The sequence below is a fragment of the Siniperca chuatsi genome, linkage group LG14, assembly GCF_020085105.1.
Source record: "Siniperca chuatsi isolate FFG_IHB_CAS linkage group LG14, ASM2008510v1, whole genome shotgun sequence".
In the NCBI taxonomy this organism is placed as follows: domain Eukaryota; kingdom Metazoa; phylum Chordata; class Actinopteri; order Centrarchiformes; family Sinipercidae; genus Siniperca; species Siniperca chuatsi.
In genome coordinates this window covers 29,296,446-29,323,394 of record NC_058055.1, presented here as the reverse complement: position 1 = coordinate 29,323,394, position 26,949 = coordinate 29,296,446, and the positions used below count along the sequence as shown (strand labels likewise).

The following is a 26,949-nucleotide window of genomic DNA, read 5'->3' as shown; positions in this document are numbered from 1 at the left end:
CGGTTCAGTTTTTATGAGTGCAGGTGGATCTGAAGCAGGGCGTCGACAGGTAAGCAGTCAGACAGGTGAACAGAACGACAGGTGAGGTATCTCAGCTGTGTGAAGCAGCACCGAGGAGTTCACAACACGGTAAGACGTCGACACGCTGAAACATTTTATTGTTGTTTCATTAATATTCATGTTTTCAAGTCGTTTTGAAGTGTTTTTCAGTTTGTAGGATTCAGGCTTTTCTTCGTAGCAGATTTTTACATTTACAGTAACTCAGTACATTTACTCGAGTGCTGCATTTCATTTGTTACGGTACTTTACTTTACTTCCACTTTATACTGCGACTCCGCTGCATCGCAGACGGAAATATTGTTTTTACTTCACTACATTTGTCTGGCAGATTCAGATTATTAATACAAAATATAATCAACTAATCAATTCTGAAGTATTATCATACATTAAGTATATAAAGTCATGCGCTCCACCTTCACCTGCTGCAACATTAATGTGATGAACACATTAAAGCATCAGTCATTAGAATCCAATAATATATATTATTCTGCATAATGAGAACTTTTACTTTTGGTACTTTAAGTTTATTTTGATGCTCATACTTTTGTTCTGTAACAGAGTATTTGTACACTGTGGTATTACTACTGAATACTTCCACCTCTGATTTCTGAAGTGTTTTGTGTTTTCTGTCAGTGACTCTTTGACAAGACTTTTCTGGTTAAATAAAGTTTAAAAATAATAATAATAATACATTTTTTATATGAAGATCAGAGATTTTGTTATTAACAGAAGCACTGAGACTCTTTAATGAAAGATTCACAGAATATTTACTGAACATGTTTGTCATGTGTCGACTCATGACTCAGACATGTGATGTCAGCATGTGATGTCAGCATGTGATGTCAGCATGTGATGTCAGCATGTGATGACCTGTGTACGAGATTAAAAGTTAAAAAGATTGAAAACATTATACACAATAAAGTAAAACTCTGTAGCGTTAGCATTAGCTGCTGTTAGAAGATCCAAACAATAAATAAAGACATTGAACACAGTAAATCAACTAGACTTGCGAGCAGGTATATCAGGCTACAGTATAGTCTGCTATAGCCAGGTAAACAACACCTGTAACCATGGTAACCATACACATCAAACATGGCGACAGCTGTAGCCTCAAAATTATAAGATGACTTAAAAAAGAAAAAAGCACAGAAACTATGAGACTGAAGACTCGATCAGGCCGGATCCACGTTCCAGACGGAGCTGGGTAATGAAAAGTTCAGTCTGATCCTGACCAGGTAGACTAGAGTCAGACACGTCGGACATCTTCCCCTCAGGTGATTTAATTGGTCCAAAGAGCTGATTGGTCACAGCAGCCAACATCAGTTATTGGTTATTTCCACTGACACAGTGATGCTGGATCAATAAATTAACACACTAATCAATCAGTTAACATGCCAGAAGTTTGTTTTTACTTTGCTTTGCAGCGTTCTCGTTGTTTACCTGGTTTCACCTTCAGTCTCCAGGTGTCCACTCAGGTGTGCTGATTGAACTGATCCAGTAAGTGTCTCTCTTCTCCTCCAGATGACTCCGCCTCTTCCACTTCCTGTCCCGAAGCCTCGAGCTCGTTACACGAGGGACAGTCTAAGCTCCGCCTCCTCTTTGGACAGGTGCGTTCACCTGTAAATCTACGGAACAACCCATTAAATCTGCTCACACGTTAAGAGCTGATTATTGGATTTAAACATGAAAACAAACTGAAACTTTTATGTGTGATAAAATATTAAAGTTTGTGTTTCAGAGATCTGATTGGTGAAGATGTGCAACCACTTTTCTCAAATGGAGTTCACCTGAGCACAGGTACGCACACACACACACACACAGTATTTAACGTCACTTTGATGGAATTTACTGACATGTCAGCTGACTGTGATCAGGTGTCCTGAATGGACGAGAGACATGTGAAGGTGTCACAGTGACATCAGCAGGATTGTCCCACCTGTCTGCTGGTGTCATCAAACAGCTGATTTCATCAACTGACATTTTTTTTAAATGACAAAAGTTTGCTCACCTGAAAATCACAGAAAAACACTTTGAACAGGTTCAGATGTCTTCAGATGTCACTGCTTTGCGTGTGAGATATTGTGAAAAGAGTTGCGTGTCAGCTGAAGTTGAAACACTGAAGTAGTTTGAAGTGTAATGTGAAGCGTTTGAGCTGAAAGCTGTTGAAGTGTGAGAACAGCCCTGTAGGAAGATGAGTTGTCAGTTTGTATTTTCACACTGAAAGTAGTTAAATTAACATTTAAACAATGAAACCTATCTGTCTCCTGAACAAACTATATATTTAATAAACGTATAAATAAATATTAAATCTTTTTCTTCATATTTTCCAACATTGTTCGAGCCTCCACACTCTGACTGTTTGGTTTTTCTACAGTTTATTCTGATTTGTTCAACTGCAGCTTTTCCACTCATCACACTTTAAATCATACTGGCCTTGTCTTATTAAAAGTCAAACTAAAAGCTGAAGTGAATGTAACCTTTCTCATATTTGAAACGATATCTTTAATGAAATGAAACCTGACTGATTGTGAAACAGATTCTTGTGTCTCTCACTTTAACTTTACTCTGCTGACGTGTTGCAGCGTGTTTTCAGTCTGAACGGTGGAACCGGTTTGTTCCAGCAGATTGAAACTGTTGTAGCTGTTTGTGGAAACAGCAGACTGGAGATTATCTCAAACCAGTTTGTCTTCTGACTGGTGGCGATATAATCTCAGGTGAAAGTACAGACTGTAAAGATCACATGCTGCTGCCGTTTCAACATACAAGACGCTCATTTACAGAAAACTCTTCATACAGGTTGAGTTCTATTAGACGGCGAAAATTATATCACTGAACTTCCAGATTCTTTCACTTGTTTTAATGAAAATAAGATTTTTGGTACTCAGTTATATTTAAAAAAGTATAATAAATAATAATATGGAGATTTTTTACAGAGGAGCTAGACTTAAAAGCTGACCACCTCTTGACGGGAGATCGGGTGAACTCTCCATGACTGAGTGTGAAAATAGAAATACTCGTCCAAACGTTCCCGTCTTTCAGCCTTTCAGTCTGATGATATTCTATATTTTTCTTCTTGTCATCAAATTTCATGTTCAGACTCAAACCAGCAGTGAACGTATCTGCTGACAGGTGTGTGTGAGTGAATCACAGCTGATGGATCTTCTTCCTCCATCGTTGTCCAGAAACTATTAAAACTCATCAGTGAGCCGCTCTGCTGCACTGGGCGACATGTTGCTTCATCACCACGAACACACACACTGTAGTTTATTCTGACTCCGCCCCACACACACCGTCCTGCTGCCCCAAACACTCACTACAGCACCACATGTGGATTCATCCGCTGCTGGAAATAGTCCCCAACAGATGCTCTGTTTCCTCCTGTTGGTCTGATAGAAACTACAGCGAGCAGCTGTTGGAGGAAACGACTGAGCCTTTTTAAACAGGAAACTATAAAATCAGCTCATAACGTGTTTGAACTAAAGATTTACGTCTAGATTGTTCCTAAATGATAAAACTCACAGCTTCCCAATCGGTTCCATCATGTTCGTGGCGCCTGATATACCTGCTTGTAAGTGTAGTTTAAAAATGAAGCTATATATTTGTGTTTTGTTTTTAAAGATTTACGTCTTCAGCTACAGACAGGAAGTCAGAAAGTATTTGTTGATGATAAGAAAAATATAACACTGGACTTAAACTTCAATACCCCCTCAATGTAACTTTTATTGTGAGTCTCTCCTCAGTCAGACAGTAGAAGAAGCTCAGTGATTACAGTCGGACTCTTACTGTGTAAAAGCTGTACTGACTGTATTTGTAGATGGAGGTTTTGAGTTTGATCAGCATCTAGTGGACGTTAGAGGAACTGCAGCTGGACACAGAGATGTGCTTGTTTGATTGACAGGTGTCTCAGCCTGTCAGCTGATATCTGATGATGATGTCACTGTGTCCTCCTCCTCAGATGAAAATGCTCCTCCTCTTCCTCCTCTTGGTGGATCAGACCGTGGCGTCGTCTTCCCAACTCTGGCTGGCGTCACTGACATCATCGCCACCAAAATCCCGTCATTGGCTGGATTTGCCACCTCCATTGGTGGCTCCACCCCCACCACACCCGCCCCCCCGGCCCCCTCGGACCCCCCTTCCATAGACAGCATGACTAACAGCATCGCCGCCCACATACCTAGCTTAGCAGGAACTGGTAGCGTTGTGGCTAACCCAGCTGCTACTACATTAAACTCCGCCTCCACCACCACACCTCCACCTGCTGCTAACACAGGTGCTGCTAGCTTAGACAGCATTTTTAGCTCATTAGCTAACATACCCAGTTTAGCAGGCATTGTTAGCAGTGTGCCTTACCCAGCTGTTAGCTCCATGACGACCACGGACACCCCTTCAGCCCCACCCCCATTTGCTCATAAACCCTGCCCCCCCTCACTGCCAAGGATCGGAGATGCTAACACAGGTACAGCAATCAATTAATCAATTAGCTGATCAATTCATCAATTAATCTGAACTGAGACCAGGATCTCATTTTATTTTAGTTTTGTTTATCTTGTGTTTTATCTTCTGTTAGTCTGGTTTGAATTGAGGTTATAAGAAGGATGTTTCATAAAGCAGATTAGCAGTTAAACCAGGTTTCCTTCAGTAAATCAGAAGTAAATCAAAACTGCAGTTAAACTGGAGCTCAGATCAGATCAATAAAGTTATTGTCCAATTAAAACATAGAACTCAGACCTTTGTCAGTCTGCTGGATCTCAGTCCACATACGTGCTTCCACATTCACTATAAAAATATATAAATTTAGCTTTTGTTTATCAGCCTCCTAGAGAGAGTATTTTAAACACGTCTGTGAAGTAATTTTCTGTGTTCATACAGAAGTACTGAGTACTCGAATTACCTCAAACTAACTGACACTCAGTACACCTGGAGCGTGAAATGTCCCAGCAGACGTACTGATTGGTTTATGAAACCGCAATGTGAAGTCTGCCCTGTGTTCTGTAGGCAATATGCTCCTCCAAAGATACATGTAAAAGTTCCTTCTCAGAGAAGGGAGTTATGGGTAACCACGCGCTGATGTGCACACCTCCAAAATCTCAACTATGTGTCAAGTGCGTCAAGCAAGCTGATTGGTTGATTCAACCCAACAAGAGGCAGGTTTGATACAGAGGCATAAAACAGTAATGTCATGCAAGTTGTTCATACAGGTATGAAATAAACAGCCACTTTATTGTGCATGTACACATTCACCTACATGCTGCCTGAAAAACCATAATTGCAGTTTAACAGGTGAGTCTGAAAAGAGGGACAGACGGTCTGAAGGTATTCAAATGGTAATCTTGCTTAATAAAACAGTTTTTAACTGTTTCAGAAGATTCAAGCTCTCAAGCCCAACAGCTCAACACAAACAGACACTCTCCCTTCTGATTGGTGGATGTTTGCTGTGTTTCTGTATTCAATATGTCCAGATGTTGGGGCGTTGTCACAGCTGGTGATGTCAACTTTAGACCAGAATGGAGGAGTCACATTACCTCCACTAGAGGGAGCTGCTCAGCCAACAGAGGACGGTACTGAAGGAGTTCACCTTGACCTGTCTTGTCCTGGTCTTCACCCTCCTGCCAGTCTGACTCCTCTTTGTTTGTTCTGCTTCCAGTTATAAAACAGAGTCCTCACACCATCAGAGAAGAGAACCCTTACATCACTGTGTTGGCCTGTTGGACGAGCCAAGAGGAAGCTGACACTGACTCATCCAATGAGGAGGAAGATACAGGAGTTAGCCCCGCCCCCTCTGGTGCCGATGGAACAACGGAAGGAGATTCCGCTTCTAACCCGTCTTTAAACACCAACAAGTATGGATACAGTAGTATAATAACTACTACTACTAGAATTGATTTAAAAAAATGCAGTGGCAAACAGAAACGTCTTTAGCCTTGATTTAAAAAAACTGAGAGTTGCAGCAGACCTGCAGTTTTCTGGGAGTTTGTTCCAGATATCGTAGAAAAGGTTTCAGTCGTAGTCATCTGGACACTGTTTTCATATCTTCCAGATATGTGGAGCATAAAAACTGAACGCTGCTTCTCCAGGTTTAGTTTTGACTCTGGGGACAGAAAGCAGACCTGATCCCAGACCACCTGAGGGGTCTGGATGGTTCATAGCGTAACAGAAGATCAGAAATGTACTTTGGCCCTAAACCATTCTTTGACAGACAGGAAGCCAAGGTAAAGACCTCCGAACTGGACTGATGTGATCCACTTTCTTGGTATTAGTGAGGACGTGAGCAGCAGCGTTCTGAATCAGCTGCAGCTGTCTGATCGATTTTTTAGAGAGACCTGTAAAGACACCATTACAGTAGTCAAGTTGACTGAAGATAAATGCATTGACAAGTTTTTCCAAATCCTGCTGAGACATAAATCCTTTAATCCTGGATATCTTCCTCAGGTGGTAGTAGGCCGACTTTGTCTTTTTCATGTGGCACCAAGATTTCTGGCTTGGCTTGTGGTTTTTAACATTACTGATTGAAGCTGAGCGCTGACTTTTAATCGTTCCTCCTCGGCTCCAAAAACAATGACTTCAGATTTATCTTTATTTAATTGAAGAAAATTTGGCACATCCAGTCGTTGATTTATTCAATGCACTTACTCAGCGCTTGTATTGGACCATAGTCTCCTGGTCACTCTTTGACCATCTTCTTCTGGAAGGAAGAGGTGCAACTGTATCCGCTGCTAACACAGCGTTTATGTTTGTGTTTTGCAGCCTCCTGTCAAATCCATCAGGTCGTCTGATCCCCACTCGACCGGCCCCACCCCCTCCTCGTCCTTCTGGCCAATCAGAAAAGCCTCTGAAACAGAAGACCCCAAGGTACAAGTGCACACACAAACACACATACAAACACAACAAACACACATACAAACACAACATCTTCCTCCATCTGTATTCCTGTCTGTTCTTGTGAAATGTCATCAGTCACATTCAAAGTCCAGATTTAAACAAGAACATAATAAATGCCATCTGTGGTGGACTGGGGGTAGACAAGTATCCAAGGATGCATTTCAAATCAACCAGGTGGAGGAGGATGGATAGATATGGACGAAATCCACAGCCGTTATCATTTCTGTCTACAGTTGTTATTATTGTTAGGCAAAAAATTAACCGGTTAGATTTTAAATTAGTTTAAATTTATCAAAATAAAGACTACTGTAAAATTAGCTCTGATGTTTTTGGCGATGTGAAGAGTTGCTAGCCGGTGAGAGCTTTCAGTCAGTGTGCATAGTCATCATCCTGTGGAGAACAGTGTGATATCAGCAGCTCTTTGGCTCTGATGTCTCTGTAGAGTTTTGATATATGATAGATGAAAGTTTGGTGTCAGTGTAAATCTAATATTTAGTTTGTCTGAAGATGAAGCTTCATGTTTCTATTGGACAGTTTAATAATAGAGCTGCAGATGTTCAGATATCAACACATTTACATAAGAATCAATAAATATACATAAATGAACGGAGGCAGATTTGGTTTTAAACTTACAATAAAGTGAATATAGCAGGTGTACAAGTGTTTCTGTTGACCTCGTCTCACAGGTTGTATTCATGATTCAGCGCTGCTTGTCTCAGTCTTCCTTCCCCTTCTCAGGATTTTCGACTCCAGATTTCAAATATACAAGTTAAATTTACCCAGAATGCAAGTCTGAATTTGGGATAAGGAAGAAAACACCTTCAGTCTGTTAAAGTGTGTTTGTCCTGCAGAGCGGCCACTATTCGAGTGTCCAGGAAGAAGGGGGTCAGTGGGAGTTCAACTCAGCAGAGTGCCGTGGTCCAATCCAGCTGGCTGGATGTCTGGAAGGGCTTCAGGTAACATCATCATCATCATGGATGGATGGATTTATTTTAAAAATCTAGGTGGAACTTGCATCGTGCTTCGCCCTCCTTCACAACCCACCCCCCCACCCCCCGAGTCTGGTTCTGCTCGAGGTTTCTGCCTCTCAAAGGAAGTTTTTCCTTGCCACTGTGGCCAAATGCTTGCTCATGGTGGGATTTGTTGGGTCTCTGTAAATAATACTATAAAGACTTCGGTCTAGACCTGCTCTGTAGGAAAAGTGCAATGAGATTACTTCTGTTATGAATTGGTGCTGTATAAATAAAACTGAAATGAATTGAATTGAATGGATGGATGAGTGGAAGGATGGATGGATTGATGGCAGACAGAGAGACAGATAAACAAATGACATGTTTTCTCTCTAACAGACACAATGTTTTATGGGCAACGTTTGACGGACAGCTCATGTCTCTGTGGAAAAAGCGGACGGTAAGTCAGTGTCTCTCTACCTGTCTCTCTCTATATACCTGTTTGTGTCTATCTCTGTCTGTCTGTCAGTCAGTACAGTGATGGGTGTGTTTGTTTTGTTGACCAGGATCGGTTCAGTGAGTTGCTGTTTCATGTCTCCAGTATCACCAACGTGAAGAAACAGGACAAAGGCAGATTCTCTGTTTACTTCAGGAAGAAACATTATGACTTCATGGCTCACAGTGATGGTAAGAATACTGCTGCTGTCGCATCGACAGGTGATGAAATTGTGAATAACAGTTTCCACGTTGAAACTGTGTCTAGTAACTGCAGTATCTGATGATTCTTCTTAATGGATTTTTCATCTCTCAGATGTTCGTGAAGGTTGGGTCACATCTCTGCTGGCATCTCGAGGCCAGCCAAGCCCCACCCCCCCAGAACTCCACGGACAAATCGCCATCAAGGACCCGCGGAGCCGTGCCTATGCCGCGGTTTGGGGTCATGACCTCTGGATTTACCCCAACAAGGAGGGCTTCCAGCTGGGCATCGCCTCCTTCTCTGTCCCCCTGAACGTGGCCACAGTCAAATCTACAGGAAAACACTCGTTTACCCTCATCACTCCATACAAGAACTTCAAGTACACACCTGTCTGTCCGTCTGTCTGTTGCTGTCCTTTGGTAAAGTGACATTAAGTCCTAACTTTCATTCTTTCTTGGTCTTTCCACTCCCTGTTCTTCCCTCTTTTCCCCTTTTTGGCCCCGCCCTCTCTTTCTCTGTGGCCCCGCTCCCTGTCTGCAGCCTGTCTGTTGATTCTTCGAAGGATCTGTCCATCTGGTTGGACATTCTGTCCTCATCTATTCGCAGTGCTCTGTCCTGCAGCCAGGTGGCACTGCGTCTCTGGGAAAACCCCGACAACAAAGTGTGCGGTGACTGCGGCTCGGCCAATCCTGAGTGGGCGTCGGTCAACCTGCTGCTGGTCATCTGTCAGGCCTGTGCAGGTACCAGCTAACGGAAGCTAATCCTGTGTTCACGTCATGTGTGTTTATGTATCACTAATTTATTTTCCAATGAAGTTTTGGTGTCAAACATAATTTCTGCCAGGATTATGTTCAGAGGCAATGTTTTTTAGATGAATGAAGCGTTACATTTATCTACACACAGCAGCTTAGATAAAACCAGAGGTTAGAGGTAATAGGTCAGAGTTGGTAGGTCAGTCAAAGTTTCAGACTTCTGACAGCAGAAAGACAGGTTTGCATCCTGAGTCCTATTGTTAGTGAAAGATGGTGGTAAAATACTGTTCTGTGACATTTATAGTGTATATTATATACACTCTAAATATGGGTTTAGTTACATTGAACAACAAACTTTGACTTATGAGGCATCATCAAAATTACCAATCTATCATTTTGTAGTTTACTTTATACTCTGTTAAACAGTTGAAAATGAGCCTTCTGGCTAACACTGGCACATTTACAGTGATGTTGATTAATGTGCATTGGGTTTGGGTAAGCATTCTGGGCCCCATCCCATTTTCTTTATACCTGCTCCCTTTGGGCAACATTGTCAGTTATCATGATGTTAAATACACCAATATGCAGATGATACACAACTGTATATCTCTGTCTACCCTGACAACGCCAGTTATTTAAATACTATTATTATCTGTCTCACTGATATCAATAAATGGAAGAGTAAAGCAAACTAAATTAGCACAAAACAGGGTTGGAAGTAGATCAAGTGAAACTGTCTGACCAATCAGATTAATAAATTACAGATCTAAAGGTGATTTTAGACTCAGACATAAATGTTTTTATCATTTTAACAAGGTCACAAAAACATCTTTATTTCTTCACAGAAACATCTTGATGCTGAAACACAGAAACATCCTGTCATTAAAAGTCGCTTGGATTACTGTAAATCCACTTTTAATGGGCTACCAATTTACCAAATTACAGTTAATTCAGAACGCTGCAGCCAGTTTGTCTGATACTAAAGAAAATAAATCACGGAACCGGTCCAAGTATACCAATGGGAATAAACTCTTCGTATGCTGTTTCATGGAAACATACCTTGCTGATAAACTAGAAATCTTTGGTTTGAAATAGAAAAGGTTTCAGTCGTAGTCGTCTGGACACTGTTTTCAGAATCAAGACGTTTCGGCTCCCATCCGGAAGTCATTCTCAATTGTGAAAAATGGACCAGAAACTCAGACATTTAAGCTACTCTGTGTTACATAAGCCCTGCCCTCAGGGAGGAGTCTACCTGAGTATCTGGTGATTACTCTGCCTAGTTTCACCTGAAACTGACCTAATTGTTTCCATGATGGCCCAGTAATCAGTAATCAGGCCTATTGTTTTCTGGCTGCACCTCCCTCATCACTGTTAAGTACCTGATTAGCATATGATTTGCGTGACCAAGGTGCTAATACACTGTGAAACCTCGAAACATCTTGATTCTCAGTGTCCAAAACGACTGAAACCTTTTCGATAGAACAGACGAATGAGGACTACACCGTCTTTGGTTTGAAACCTTTTCTGGACCTTAAATTGTGACACAGCAATGAAAAGTAAAACTGAAACTTAAGGGCCCCAAACTTCATGAAATAAATTAGATTTTTCAGATGACTGGTCATCTAAAGAATCTGAGGACAGGTACCCAATACTCCTGTGAAGGTTGGACAACTAAACCAGATTTCTTCCCAAATACAAAGAATGTAGTTTAAGTGTGGAATGCTAATGTTGCTAGCGGATCTATTGGTTTAAATGCAGAATGCTAACAGTAACTGTTCTCAGGTCAGCATCGAGGTCTGGGGAGCAACCTGTCGAAGGTCCGCAGTCTGAAGATGGACAACAAGGTCTGGACTGAACCAGTCATACAGGTGAGAGGGGACAGACTGATCTGAGAATGATCCACACATACTGGTGAGGATGGACTGAACCATTCACACAAGTGAGGGGGGACTGAACCGCTCGTACAAGTGAAGGGGGATAGACTGAACCACTCATACATGACCTTTAAACCTTCCTCTTCAGCTGTTTGTTACCTACGGTAACCGGTTGGCCAATCAGGTGTGGGCTCCAGCGGTGCCGGCGGCAGAGCAGCTGCGTCCAGAGTCATCTGATGAGGAGAGGTCAAAGTTCATCCAGGATAAATACAGCAGGGGGCGCTACAGACGAGTCCACGCTCTGACCTCCTCACACTCTCTGATGGATCAGGTCTGACTCAGTTACACTAACAGACTCTGACACGTTACCACGGTAACTGTAATAATGTACAGATGGCAGTTTTGGTTTCCATATTTATCACATGTATTTCAGAATGTAAGCAAAATAGAATTTTTTATATATGAGCAATATACTTTATACACAAAAAATAAATGCTGGCGTATGAGGTATGGACATATTGATACTGATATTAATTAGACATCCATTCATCCAGCCAGCATGTGGATTAGACAAACATCCCAAAACAAAATTTTATTTTGTATCATGTATTTCAAACTGCATTTTACGGAGCCCCCTAAAGGTCACAGTGATCATTTTTTGAGGACTACTTTTGCATTTCCCCTCGCAATACTTTTCTTCTTCCATTCCTTCAGAGCCATATGTCTATTTCTGCTCAGCTGCTCCCAGTGCAACACAACAGTACATCAGCTCATTGAATTTTACTTTGAACTGGGCATTAAGTATGCCGATATAGCACTGCTGCTCAATAGGCATGCATGGTTACGTAATTAATGAAATTAAACTTAAACAAATTCTTAGATCAAGAGGTCTGTCAAGAAGAAAGCAGGCCTGTGATCTGCAGGATGCTGTCGGTTTCATTTGTGAACAGTTACTGTCCTCTGTACTATGCTGGACCCCAGAGGGTTTCACTGAGGAAGAGGAGACGTCTCCAGAGGTGAAATTACAAATGTGCAGTTGAATCTACCTCATAAAGCTAATGTGCTGTATTTGTATGAGTCAAAAAAAGCAACAAACAAGAAGGCGACTGAAATGCTGCAGAGTCTGTGGTTCTGTCACAGAAGGAGCAGACAGCATTGAATCACTTGCAGAGATACATCAGGAATGCACACCAACGCAAGTTGGAAAGTTTTTAGTGTTTTTGCACGTGGTCCTCTGTTCTTTGCACAAAACAAATTAGTTACCTTCTGTGCTCAAACAGGTTTTAGTAGAAGGCCTGTTGCTAGTGTGGAGCAATAATTGATGTCCCTTATACATACAGCTCCGACCCAGAAGTTTAATAATGTTCTATCTTATAACTTCTTTGCAATGGACATCATATAAGGTGAGGTGTCTGAAAAAATGCTTCATGCATTAACTTGAGAATCTCCACACTACCGTCCATTACAAATAGACATACGGCTCAGAAGGAATGGAAGAACGCAAAAAAATATTGCAAGGGAATGGAAAAGTAGTACTCAAAAAATTCTCGCCATGACCTTTAGGGGGCTCTGTAGCATTTGAATGGCTTCAAAATTTAGAATTAAATTAAGAACATCAAAACCTCTTTTTTAAATTTACCTCCATATCTTGAATAATAACATCAGAATTTTGTGTTTATATGCAAGTTTCTGACATCTTTGGTGTCTAAAAAATCCCAGAATAAAACGGCCCAAATTAATAATTAATAACCTTTAAAATCCCCTTAATGGAACTTTTATTGTTAAAGTCTCCCCTCTGTGAGACAGTAGAAGAGGCTCAGTGATCAGAATAGGACTCTTATTGTGTAAAACTGTATTGACATTGTATTTGTAGAGAGAAGTTGGAGGTTTTCATGTTCACTTCAGTACAGTCAGAATTTTATAAGAGCAGCATCTAAAACGAGCCCAAACAAACCGAACCTGGGCGTGAAGAGTTTTAATATGTAAACATAACAGACTGGATATGAGGTTGTATTTATTTGTCTGGAAGTTTGAGACAATACTAATATGTGTGTACCTGTACGTGTGTGTGTGTGTGTGTTTCAGAGGCTGCGTCAGGTGGTTTGTGGAGACGACGTAGAAGAAACAATGTCTCTGATCTGTTCAGGAGCAAAGGTCTGATGGTTTTACACTTTGTGCATTTATGACTCAACTCTCATTAAATCATTAATGATTTATTACACAGATACACACACACACACACACACACACACACACAGATGAATGAAGTCAATAACTGAACAATCCAACCTCTAACAGTGGTGGAAGTTTCGCTCAGCAGAACTGAATTATTCAAGAATCCGTCTTAATGAATATTTAGTATAAAGTGTTTTTATTCAAAGGTTTATTTACTTCACGCATCTATTTGCCCCAGAAGTCAAAAATACGTCACACTGTTTTGCGTTTGGCAGCTTTAGCAGCGGAGCTTACATCTACTGTAGGTTATAAGTTATTTTGTCAACTTGACTCCAACATGTCTGACTGATTATACTTAAAAAGCACCTGTGAATTTACTACTTCAGGGGTGTGGCCAGACGCATTCTCTTTCTGTAAGAGACCTTTCTCCCAGTGGACATGTTGTCATGTGACAGCAGGTAAATCACAGGTGTAAATAATAAAAGTAAACAATGTATGAGATCGGTTTCAGGGTCCTGGTATTGTTGGTGCTCGATCGCTGTCACACTGTCATGGTTTGAACACGATTTGCTGAGAAACAGCAGTTAGTACTACTTCCTGTACCTGAGTGATTGTTACCTGTGTGCAGGTGTGTCAGTCGGACCCTCAGAGCCCCTCCCCCATCCTGCTAGCTGAGAGGGCTGGTAAGGCTCTGCAGACTGAGCTGCTCCGCCTCAACGAGTACACAGGTGACACACACACACACACACACACACACACACAGGTAACACAATAACACACTCACACAAACAGGTGACACACACACACACACAGGTAACACAATAACACACTCACACAAACAGGTGACACACACACACACACACACACACGGGTAACACAATAACACACTCACACAAACAGGTAGCACAAACACACAGGTAACACTCACCTGGATGTGATTCTTTATTCTGTTTTTATTCAGCGATCCCGCCTTACCTGCCGCAGTCAGCCAATAGGAGAGCTAACTCTGCCCCCTCAGGTAGGATGAATCACCTGGATGAATTACTAATGAGCTCGTAGAATTACAAATGTTGACAGTTTGTCAGAAAATGAGACAAAACAAAACAAACTCTTTTCTTTTGTTGCTGCTGCACAAAATACATTATTTTAAACATTTTAGAACTTTTTGCAGAAGTCACTCAATTTGTTTGTTCAATCTTTTTTTATAAATCGTTTAAACCTGCAGGACGTCTGAACAGTGTTTTTTGTTAATACATTTTCTGAAATGTTGTGTTTTGAACCAAAAGGCCACCATACACGAGTCCTGAAAATGATATCATTCTGTCCACAATTTGAATGACTACTGTACCCTTTAAAATATCATTAAAATTAATTCAATATGTTTCTGTGTGTGTGTGTGTGTGTGTGTGTGTGTGTGTGTGTGTGTGTGTGTGTGTGTGTGTGTGAAGGTGAGGAAGAGGAGGAGCTTCATGGTAAACTGGAAGAAGATCGTTTTCTCTTCTCGTTAGAAAACGACTCGGCAGCATGTGACGTCCTCGACCTGCGAGAAGTTCTGTCTGTCTTCCTCAAAGACGGGTAAATACTACTAATGTTAATACTACTTATACTACTCATACTCCTGCTAGTGTATTGATTTGCATCTAAAAGCTACAAACCGCACATTCGAAGACAGCGAGGTGAAGAGTCTAAGTAGAGAGAAGAGTTGGTTTGAAAGAGGAGTCAAAGAAGCCATTTTTGTGAAAAAAGAAAACCCCTCTTTGAACAGAAATGGTGGTCTGAGATTCAATCTGCCAACGTTTACCACAGTGTATTAACACCGTGGTCAAGCCAATCACATGCTAATCAGGTACTTAACAGTGATGAGGGAGGTGCAGCCAGAAAACAATAGGCCTGATTACTGATTACTGGGCCATCATGGAAACTATTAGGTCAGTTTCAGGTGAAACTAGGCAGGTAAACAGCAGACACTCAGGTAGACTCCTCCCTGAGGGCGGGGCTTAAGCAACACAGAGTAGCTTACATTTCTGAGTTCTCAGACCATTTTCACAATTGAGAATGACTTCCGGATGGGAGCCGAAACGTCTTGATTCTGAAAACAGAGTCCAGACGACTACGACTGAAACCTTTTCTACAACTATTGATTGTACTGTTTATAACAGAGACAACATCTCATTTATTGCAGCAGATAGAATGAAAAGCTGTTTGTGACGTTCAGGTTGATTCAATCGACATCTTTATTGAAAACAGACTCTAAATTAAACTCAAGACGAGAACATCTCTGGGAGGCCTGAAAAGGTGAAACTACACATTATTTCAAAAGAAATCAGAGAGAAAATTACAAACTGCAACAACAGTGAAGGATTTTAAATAATTAACCAACAACAGCCATCAGCTAACCACTAAAAGTGATCAGAAGTCAGGAAATGATGTTTAGCAGCCTCAGAGGGATGATGAGAGTCAGGTTTTTATCCTTTACGTTCTGTTATTTACTGAATAAGACTGTTGAATGGTTATTTAGACTAGATGATTGATGATTAGTATTGATCTACAGAGCTCCTATCAGACGGCAACGAGTCACCACATACAGCTCAGGTTCTTTACTCAGTAGAAAAAGCCATTAAAATGAATCACATCCTCTCTGTGTGGATATTATAGAAAACACTTGGACACTATACAAAGTATTATAGGAAACAAGCCGGTCATATTTTCTTAATGCAGAGCTGTCCAGCTGTAAAATAGTTCTACATTTTTTACTGCAGGCCTAAAGGGTTCCCTGTAACTGTATGAAGAAGGAAAAGTTCAAATAAATGGATCACAAAAGTGTTCAGGACATCCTTCAGTAAAAGTCGGAGTCAGTATTCCTTCTCTTAAATATCAGTTAACTACAAGAAGAAACACGAGTGTCATTTCACAGCACCATTAACTCCACGTTTCACTAAACATCAAGTTATATCACGTTATCATCGTTACAAAGCAAAAGCAGCTCCAGATGAACACATGAATCTACTGAGGGGAGAAAACTGCACAGGAGACAAACTTTGTAATTAATCAATGAAGGTAATGATTAAGATGATTAAGGAGTAATACAACAGAGTTTAAGTTATTAACTTATGTAATTGACATAACCAGTTTCTATATACATTTAAAGTCTTTAAAGTCTTTTGACACAAGAAAACAAACACCATGCAGACTCTAGCCTGTGTGTGAAGACTGATGCTCTCAGTGAGGATCTACAGTTTCACTTCATCAATTTCATTTCCTGTAAATACTACTAACACTACTTCTAATATTATATTTCCCACTTCGTGTTTTCAGACCAGCTCATGAGTTTGAGATGGTGACGCTGAGCGATCAGCTGATCTGTGCTGCTGACAACAAGGAGGGGCTGCTGACTCACCTGGTCCACATACTGAAGGTAAACCCGGGTGTGTGAGTGTGTGCGTGTCTATTGGACTATGAGGACCACTCTGAGTTTTTGACGTTAAAGAAGTGAGGACATGTTGTCCGGTCTTCATCTTCAGATGTGTGTTTGAAGGTTCAGGTCTGGTTTTAAGGTCCAGATTAGAATCAGGTTTAGATTCAGTTTAGGGTCCTGGTTCGACATTTAAAATGAATCCAACTGTTCCAGGAAAACAGCAAATCCTGAGGTCTGTCCTCATCCATAAAGAGCCAGAGGATGACTCTCTGTAGACTTCTAGTTAGTTCGCCTGGGTGCAGACATCACCAGACTTCATTCTGAAAATTACATATTTGCACATATAGATGTCACAATGTAAAATAAATGAATAATAATAACAATATTAATATACAATATGTATTTTAAATACATTAGCATTTTTTAGTTCTGTTCTACAATTATTGATGTAGGGAAGTTTGATATCACGCAAACAGAATATAAACATTCAGATTTGACTGTTATGAAATAAATCTAGAAGAAAACACAGCACATCCAAATCAATCAAGTTGTTCCTTTTAGTCAATTCAGACATTTTGTCTTCTTCAGTGTCCAACAGTACTTCAATTTCATGGTTTGAGTATTATTATCTGCACAGTCAGACAGGTAAAGGTGGGTTTTCAGCAGACCTGCACATTTATTGCATAAACTTCCAATATTACACCACTATGAACTGAGAGGGTTACAGGGTCAGGTGTTTTATTTCATCACCATGGAAAGAATTATTGTTTAAAGTCCCATTGCATAGTGCACTTCATCCTCTCGCCAATCCAGAGAGTTGTCTGGATGTGATGTTTCAGGTTCAGGGTTGTTATTCCAGCGACGGTCCTCACAAGTATTTAAGTACAAACGTGTGAGTGCTCTGGTCATCAGTATAACCTGAGTTCATGTTTCCAGGTGATTCTCCCAGGGGGCGTATCCTATGCAGAGGTGGGCGGTGCTTCCGCTGTCAGTAAAGTGTTTGTCATTGAAGTGGGCGGAGCCTCTAGTTATTCTGATGCCTGGTTGTTACTGTGGGAGGACGGAGTCAGTGTTCATCCCATCCAGAGACACACAGAGCAGACTCTGAGGATGGAACTGGGCGCGCTCAGTCGCCACGGTAACACTGTCTTTTTCTTCTTCACACCTCATACACAGAAATGTTTCAGTGAAAATCTGAAGCAAACGTCAGCTTCACGCTTCACTGTGTGAGTTTATTATTTTAAAGACTATCTGAGAATTATGAGTAATTATAACAAATAAAAGCTGATCTCAGCAGGAGTCAGCTGACATATCCTTCCGAACTTACTGTATATTCAAGTTTGTAAAGCACTGCTGCAAGAACAACGAGCACTGGATCAAAAAGGTTTCAAACTAAAGAGATAAATGGAGACAAAATGAGGTGCTGAATGTTTCCCTGTAAAATAAAAGGTCGAACTACAGTGTTTGCACTTGTTTTATTATTGTTTTTTTAAATAATGAAAAACATCTAAAAATCTAAAATGTTTTAATTTTTATTTTAATATAAGCTGAAATATGGGCCCCATTTAAAATCCACATGCTTCTCATCAGACCGGATAATGGAGTCCCACAAGTCTCCACTCTGGGTCCTCTACTGTTCACACACGTTACTAACATATTACGAACCAAGTTCGTCTCTATGCAGATGATCTGAGCCTGTTTACTGCTATTAAAATGGATCTGAAATCAATGTGAGAATGTGACAGGACAGAACAACAAGTTCTGTTTAGTTTGTTAAAGAGAAACCAAGTTCAGGTAAAACATCTCAACACGTTACAGCACAGGTGTGGGTCATTATTGTCTCTCATCTAAGTGTCCAGTCACAGTCTAAGAAAACAGCATTGTTTTATATAGAGAACTGATGTTTGTTCTGGTCGCTGCATTAACTGACCCAGAATATATTTCTGTTACGGTCAGTGTGGAAAAATGTTTTTTATAACATGGACATAGACGTGTAGAGAAATCAGGGGTTTAAGAGGCTAAACTGAAGTTTGGAATCAGTTTGATTTAAAAGCTGATGTTAATACTCTGAATTAAATCTCTGAACATCAAATGTGGTTTCATGTTCTCTTTCAGAAATGGATCCATCTGAAAACATCATCACCATGGTGACTGCAGACAGGTGTGCAACATACACACATTTATTTCCCTCCTAATAAAGATAATCTATTAAAATTCAAAATGAAAGATGTTAGATGAAAAATTAGAAATTAATCAGTTTATATTAGCTGTAGTTTTATTAAATTAACTACAAAATAACAGAAATGTTTACTTTTACTTTTATATTTCCTGACTTCTGATTGGCTGAGCTCACCGCAGGTATACATGTGACATCACAGGTTGTCTCTTGTTGTTTTTCTCATCAGAAGTGTGTCGTTGCGTTTCGAGGAGCAGCACAGTTGTCAGTCCTGGTTCAACCACCTGCAGAGAGCTCTGACCAATCAGAGAGCAGCTCCACAGCGTCCCCCTGCAGCCAGCCACAGCTCAGCTCGTCAGTCTCTGTACCCGGTGATGGATGTGGGGTCGACGGGTTCAGTTCCACCGGCCATCGAACGCTGCATCTCCCACATCACAACCTATGGTCAGTTTATATTTATACATAATATACAGTATAATATATATTTATTATTTTATTATTTATACATTTACACCAAGACTGTCTGTCTCTCTTTCAGGTCTGAAGGTGGAGGGCGTGTACCGGCGCTGTGGTCTCGCTGTCAAAGTCACCCGATTGGTGGAGGCTCTGATGACATCACCTAGCTCCGCCCCTCTGGAGAGTGACGAGCAGGGTGTGTTGGATGCTGGCTCCGCCCTCAAACAATATGTCCGCCAGCAGGAGAGTTTGATCCCTGACAGAGTCCGACAGCAGTGGCTGCAAGCTGCAGGTTAGTACACAGTACTGTAGTTCAAGTACTTGTAGTATATGTACTTTTACTACAAAATATATGTACTAATAGTACCTGCAGGTCAGTATCTGTGTAAGCGTTATGGTAATAGCAACATCAGCAGTAGTAGCAGTATCAGGTAGTAGTAATACTACAGTAGTACTCACTCTAACAGTACCTTTTCTCTCTCAGTGATTTCAGATGAACGCTCCAGGTTTTCAGCCTACCGACGGTTGCTACGGCAACTTCCTGACGATAACCGAGCAACATTGAATGCGCTGTTTGGACACTTCTACATGTAACTCTCTCTCACACACACACACACACACACACACACACACACAATGTTGTTCTTGTAGTAACGGCCTTTGTCCAGAGGATGGAGTCAGTGAGCAACACAGAGGTTTGTCATTCTACAACACAGGGCTGTACACTCAAATTAAAGTGGTAGCCCCCTTAATACTACTAACACAGAACATATATACAAATATTTTAGAGTAGAATTAAAATTAAAACAATATATACAGTTACTTATATACTATTCAAAGGTAGTGGTATGGTAATGTGCAAAACCAGCATAACAGAAAGTTTACAGCGAAGTATTTGAATTCTACATATTGTATTATAAATATGTCTGGTCTGGGCCTTCTATAGGCATTTTTTTCCTTTCCAGGGTAGAGGCACTTCAGCCAAAACTTTGGGGTTTAGTTACTCTTTAACATTAAAAGCTCAACATCTGCGGAACATTGTCCATCAGTTTGACTATGTTTGAGCACCAAGCATCATTGATGTAAATGGTCTTTAAGGTCTTGTGTTCTGTTGGCAATAGTTTGATCTGGAACGTTGTAGTGGAGCCAAGTTTTATTTCATCCATTTTATTTTCCGGACATTAGCCAGAAGTAGGCTGGGTAGTGGAGCAGCCTTAGGTCCAAGCTGGGTTATCCCGGCTCTCTTCCCCCTCTCCCTGGCGTGATCGCACTGCTTGCTATGATGTTTGGTCTGGCTGGGTGGTCGGAAAAAAGTTATGGCAGTGATTGCCTCAAGGTCCGCTGCACTTAATAAAATCTCTGCGCTTCCTTTTCCGATGCTGATGAATGTATCTCTGTCATAGTTAATACGTGCTTTAGTAATAAAGGCAAAAAAATAACAAATTAAAAACAAAGTTTGACGGCGCTACAGGCTGCAGTCACCATGCCGTGTCCTCTGTCATATTTCTGGGATTTTGGGATTTAATTGAGTTTAATGAAGTGGAATTTAGGTTGTACCATCACACACATATTACACATTTTTTTCTGGCTGATTCTGATGTGTTTTAGATCAAATATATTAAAAATGGCACTTTTTGGACAGAAAACAATTAAAAAATAAAAGGGATTTCGTATTCTACACCAGAGCTACATGCCAGACAGTGTGGAAAAATAACACTTAGACCATTAAATAAGGGAGTAAAATTTACATAACTTATCATTGAACTGTTATAAATCAAACGTTCTCTGTTGGGTGGAGTTCTGCTGTGGGGATTTTGATAATTTCAGTGTTAACCTGTTTACCCCCCCCCCCCAGGGTCCAGGTGCTCTCTCAGGTGAACAGGATGTCGGCTCAGAATCTGGCTCTGGTTCTGGTCCCAACTCTATTTCAGACTCTGAACCAGGATCTGCTCAGACTCACCAGAGAGTTCATCATTCACCACACACTTCTGTTTTTGGTAAATATGTCACACAACACACACTGACTGTTCTACCTGTAACACACCTGTAAACCTGCTGTAGTGTTTTATATACAAACCTCAGACTGCTGCTGTTTGTTTTCACTGGTCAGAGAGCGGTCCTCGGTTCTTCACATGCGGACAACTTGACGCAACTTGACGCGACTCGTTATGTTATCTTTATGTCGCCTACAGCTTCATATTTTGAGAGGATGATGAAGCATATTGCTTTACTCCCATTCAATACCCTCATATTATGTTAGTGTGTCCTGCACTCTGCGGCCTGAAATACTCAAACTACTGGATATATTTAGAGGTTCAGACCTATACCAAGGACTGTTCTCATTCACTTTTTGTACTTATACTAACAAAACGTAATACACTATAATTCGTATATAATCCATGTAAGTTCTCACTGTTTCTATGAATGTTTTCAAAGGGATATTTCTTTAAGACACACTGGCTTGCCCGGTCACGCCCTATGGTTTACCTATAAAGCACCTGTGCTGGTGTGGAATCACTGATAGTTTGATCTCTATCGGAGTCAGGGTGCAGTGTGTCACAATCCATGTTGTGATTTTGAAAGAAAAGAGCAAAAGAGTGTGTTTGTGTGTGTAGGTTACAGCATTGAATCCACTTACCTGTTATACAGCAGTTGGGCATCTGTCTACGGGTAAACTCGACGTGGTTAGACGCCAGAGTGCCGCTGTGCACAAGAGGTGTCAGGTAGCCTTTCTAGGCACACCAGGGGCTCAAGGCGGACAAGAGCATCTGTACCTCAACCAACACCAGAAGTCCTAGTATGGGCACTGGCAAGGGAGAGAAGGAGGATCAGCTACTATAGCTCAGAGGTCTTCAAAGCAACCCCCCCACAACTAATCTCAAACCTTGGCCAGCCAGCCTCCCCTGTTAGCCCATTAAAGAGCAAGGCAGCATGGTTGGCTTTGGGGGCGGACCCATGGGTTGTGTTCGCGATGACCCATGACTACTGCATGCAGTCCTTGCACCCATGAGACTCCCTGATACTGTGATTCCTTATACCAGTGAATTGCTTGTGGGACCCGTGCTGAGTTGGTGTACACCGGGTGAGAAACCTCTACCCCAGCCCAGTCAAGGCAATATATCTAGGGGTGAGATGAGCGCCCCTGAAGTGTATTGCTTGCAGTTGCCAGCAACATTTCAGTGGGCATGATGAGTTCTGACAGATTGGCTAACAGGAGGATAGGACCAGCCTTCCCAAGTGACAACATTTCTGGGCATGGTTCTGGATTCCAGGAGGATGACCATTGTACTAACTGCAGAGGGGCAGCAGGCCTTCAAAGCCTGCCTTGACCACTTCCAGATGCATTCTCGGGTCATCTGGGGGCTCTGCCTTCATCTCATGGGCCTAATGGCAACCATGGTGCAAGTTATCCCTCTTGCCCTCCTGTACATGCGACCTATCCAGTGGTGCTTGCTGAGCTTGGCCTTGTGTCCACAGGGGTCCCAGGTAGTGGTTTGGGACTTCACAGAGCCCTCAGCTGGTGGAGGGACTCAGCCAACGTAGAAAAGTGGAGTGCTCTAGGACCAGTGGTCTATCGCCAGCTGGTCTTCTCAGACACATCCTCAGTAGGCTGGGGCGCTGTCCACGAAGACTGTGGGGTCAACGAACAATGGACCAGTCATTGGGTGGCCCAACACATAAAAGTCCTGGAGTTGGGAGCTGTTCGCCTCACACTCCTCGGGTCTTGCTGAGATTGAGAGCTCACCATGTCATTGTCAGGACCAACAGCACAGTATCAGCTGCTCAGCTAAGGATTCAGGTGGAAGCAGTGAGGCTGATTTAGGTGGATCCTCTTTTTGCCACATGCCATGGTTTTCAGCGATTCTGCCTCTCTTGGACAATATGCCATGAGAGCTCCCACTCTCAGACCTGCTGTCTCAGATGACCCTGTTCCACCCCTTCCCATTGAGGCTCAGATTGGTGGCCTGGCCCCTGAGATGGACACACTACAGGCTCTAGGTTTGCCAGAGCCTGTAGTGAGGACTATGCAGGAGGCTGGGGCAGCATCCTCTAGGGCTGCTTACTCATACCATATTTACCACTTGGTCTGGGGCTCACCAGGCGGATCCCTACTCAGCAACAGCCCAGGACATCCTGCTGTTCTTCCATTCCAGCTGGAGGCGGGGAAGTAGCAGCCAGTCTCTCGATCAGGGAGCGGGTGCTGGGTGTGACTCAACTGGGTCATGCCTATTTCCCACCATTTGTCTCACTTGGTCAGCTAGCGACTTGCGGGTTGATCTGAGTGGCCACTCTGTTCATTTGTAAAACGTTTGTTTGTTGCATATTGGTGTATTGGGCTTGTGGGCTGCACCGTCTCCTCATGGGGTGTCTTAAAGAGTTACCCAGTACATATGAAATATGTAATGAAGTGGAGAGATAGTCTTGAGATGATAGAGAGCATATGGTTACATTGTAATCATACGTTCTCGGAGTGAAGATACTATCTCTCCAGCTTTTAGGCCGCTCGACACATGTCGATCAAACTATCAGTGATTCCACGCCAGCACAGGTGCTTTATAGGTAAACTGCAGGGCGTGACCGGGCAAGCCAGTGTGTCTTAAAGAAATATCCATGTACCCTGACAAGCAGGGGGATCATCCGAACATATAAATATGTAACAGAATGGAGAGATAGTCTCTTCACTCACAGAACCAAGGTTACAATGTAACCATACGATTTGTTTCTCTGCAGACACCTGAGGTAAAGGAGAGAGCGGAGGAGGAAGAACAGATCACTGTCTTCTGAGGAGGAGAAGAAGAAGAGCAGAAGAAGACAGTTGGACCGATATCTTTCTGTCTTTACAGCAGCTCTGAGTTCAGATCTCAGATAAATATTTCTAACATTGTGTATTTTCCTGCAGATGAACTCAGGTGAAATTTATGTGGAGTTTACTAATGAACTGCTTTTAAAACTGGTGTTTCTTTCAGACTCTTTTATTTGACCTATACAGATGTAAATGAAAAGTTTGTATTCATAATGAAATATTTACTGTGAAATTCAATATACAGAATCTCTCTCCTCTGTGTTTGCTGGTTCTTGTGTGGTTACCACAGGAAGTGACAGCGCCTCCTACATTAGTGAGATGAGTGTACTATAATTTGATAGGTGGAAAGTTTGTGTGGCCCAGTTTCAACTCACAGTTCAAGAAATGTTCGGCTCCAAGCTCTAACTCGCCGACCCACTTGCCCATATCTCCAGAGGGCAAGCACCTACGGTTGCAAGCCCCTGCCGCTAAACCATTTGCACACGATGCAGGCCATGTTTTCGCTGCTGCCTCCGTTGCTCATCACGGGAAACCCCCACCTGATGTTGAGGTTACCTGTGGTCAGCAACACAGATGATGTCACAGTCAGTACAGCCCCCCACTTCGGCCCGGCCATTCTCTCCATCTACAGTTGGTTGGTGATTCCATAATTATATTTGAAGTCCCAAATGGAATCACCCACTGTCTACCATGTGCGAAAATACTGGACATTATTGACCTTGTCCCTTTCCTCATTGACTGCCACCTGACTGCCCTCACTATTATTGTGCACGTTGGCACAAATGACAATAGGCTTTTATTTAATCTGTGACAAAATCTTATTGATTGGAGATTTTAATATCCATGTGGACAGCCCTACTAATTGCTTTGCTTCAGAATTTTTAAGTATTTGTGAATCTTTTAACCTAAAACAGCATGTATCACATCCCACACATGAACAAAAATAGACTCTTGCTTTAGTTTTTACTATGGTTTTATCTGTTAACTCCCTCACCTTGAAAGAATTTGTCTCTGATCACAAAACTGTCATGTTCAATATTTTCCTTCTAGTAGCTGCTCCCTCCCCAAAACATACAGTTCACTCTTGCATCTTTAATGAGAAATCTGCTGATAATTTTTCCTGTTTTCTCTGCCCAGTGTAGCATCTTAACTAAGTTTCATGGTGTAAATGACCTGGTTGATCAGTTCAATGTTTAATGTTCATCAGTTTTAAATTACATTGCTCCCATTAGGGCAAGGTCAAAGCGCCAGTCAAATCCATCACCTTGGCATGTGATGATAATCGCCAACTACAAAGAGAATGTAGAAGAGCAGAACGAAGGTGGAAGAAAGACAGACTAGTCCACCTCCTTAATATGAGAGTTATTGTCTGCCTATAATTTCTTAATCAAAAAAGAGAGACGTAAGTATTTTACAAACATCATAACAACAAAAAGGGTATTAAAGCCTCTATAACGCCCCCCTGCCTCAAGTATAAATTCTCCAGATACCTCCCCCACATTGTATGTGAATTTATCCCGATACATGTGATAATCTGCTTGATATTGTGTCACACATGCACTTATCCTCCTGTGGCCTTGAAAGAGGTATTAGAAATCACTGCCCCTTGTCTTCTCTCTATTGTAAATGAATCTCTGTCCTCCGGTTTGTTTCCAGACTATTTCAAAGCCTGTATTCAGCCACTTTTAAAGAAACCTGGCTTTGATCCAACACTCCCTCATAATTCCAGACCAATCTAAATAAGTCTTTGTCTCAAAAATCATTGAAAAGGCTGTTGCTAAACTACTGAAAAAAGCTGAAGCTAATAACATTCTTGACCCATTTCAATCTGGTTTTCACCAGCTGCAAAGTATTGCTTACTACTGTAAGTCACTAACGATATTCTGGCCATCACTCCATTTTAGTATTGTTAGACTTGTCTGCCACCTTAGACACCATCGATCATACCCACTTGCTGGATAGACTAAAGCACTGGGTTGGCATAGATGGAACTGCCCTTAGATGGTTTTCCTCATATCTTACAGAGAGATCTTTCAGGGTGACTATTGATGATTTTGTCTCATCGTTGGCTCATATGTCATATGGGGTTCCACAAGGTTCAATCCTTGGTCCCATCTTGTTCAGCTCGTATATTCTCCCCCTTGGTCATATTATTCGTCAGGTTAAGATTGTTGCCTGAATACAGACAAAACAGAAATCTTGGTCAAAGAGTATTAGTCCATTGCTCGGGCATTTAGCAGGGAATATAAAACCATCTGCTAGAAATCTTGGTTTTGTGGTGGATCAAAATCTGAATTTGACCACCACCAAGATTACTAAGATCTGTGGACCAGTTGCTCTTAAATGTCCCACAGTCCAGGCTAAAAACAAAGGGGCATCGTGCTTTTAAAAACCCACTTGTATAGGCTGGCATTTATATAAGTTCACTGCTTGCAATTCCTATTGGTTTAATTTCTCTTTTAATTTTGTTTTGTTTGGATTATTGCTTTTATCATTGAGTATCTGTTTTCGTTTGATAAATTGTAGTTTTCACTTGCTGTATTATGCTGTGTACTATTATGCATTTCTGAGTTGCTTTGCTTGTTATATTGCTTTTCTTGTCGAGTGTGTTTTCATGCTGTACCATTATGAATTTTATTAACTATGAAGCTATAGCAGTAAGTGCTATATAAATAAAGCTTACAACTTACTTACTGAAGTTACCATGCTAA

The 26,949-nt window shown here is 41.5% G+C and overlaps 1 protein-coding gene across 2 annotated transcripts; it reads left to right on the top strand.

Annotated features, from left to right (window-relative positions):
* On the top strand, positions 1-26,949 carry LOC122888269 (arf-GAP with Rho-GAP domain, ANK repeat and PH domain-containing protein 1). 2 transcript variants are annotated; one of them, XM_044222512.1, is made up of 26 exons: positions 1-129; positions 1,582-1,667; positions 1,799-1,857; positions 4,016-4,516; positions 5,520-5,618; positions 5,705-5,900; positions 6,805-6,909; positions 7,791-7,895; positions 8,289-8,349; positions 8,456-8,576; positions 8,701-8,965; positions 9,127-9,326; positions 11,121-11,206; positions 11,361-11,543; positions 13,298-13,366; positions 14,016-14,115; positions 14,349-14,405; positions 14,836-14,962; positions 16,703-16,802; positions 17,739-17,940; positions 18,918-18,963; positions 19,208-19,422; positions 19,517-19,726; positions 19,919-20,024; positions 21,290-21,431; positions 24,166-26,949. In XM_044222512.1, exons 2-26 carry the CDS (start codon positions 1,582-1,584, stop codon positions 24,217-24,219), a joined length of 3,495 nt encoding a protein of 1,164 aa, XP_044078447.1. In that variant the 5' UTR covers positions 1-129; the 3' UTR covers positions 24,220-26,949. The 2 variants fall into 2 exon arrangements, with proteins under 2 accessions (XP_044078447.1, XP_044078448.1); XM_044222513.1 differs by having other exon boundaries at positions 39-129; positions 1,517-1,667.

Coding starts and splice junctions, on each gene's coding strand:
- LOC122888269 (XM_044222512.1), top strand. CDS start 1,582: ATGACTCCGCCTCTTCCACTTCCTGTCCCGAAGCCTCGAGCTCGTTAC. Junction 5,619..5,704: donor TGCTCAGCCAACAGAGGACG/GTACTGAAGGAG, acceptor TTCTGCTTCCAG/TTATAAAACAGAGTCCTCAC. Junction 17,941..18,917: donor GGGCGCGCTCAGTCGCCACG/GTAACACTGTCT, acceptor GTTCTCTTTCAG/AAATGGATCCATCTGAAAAC.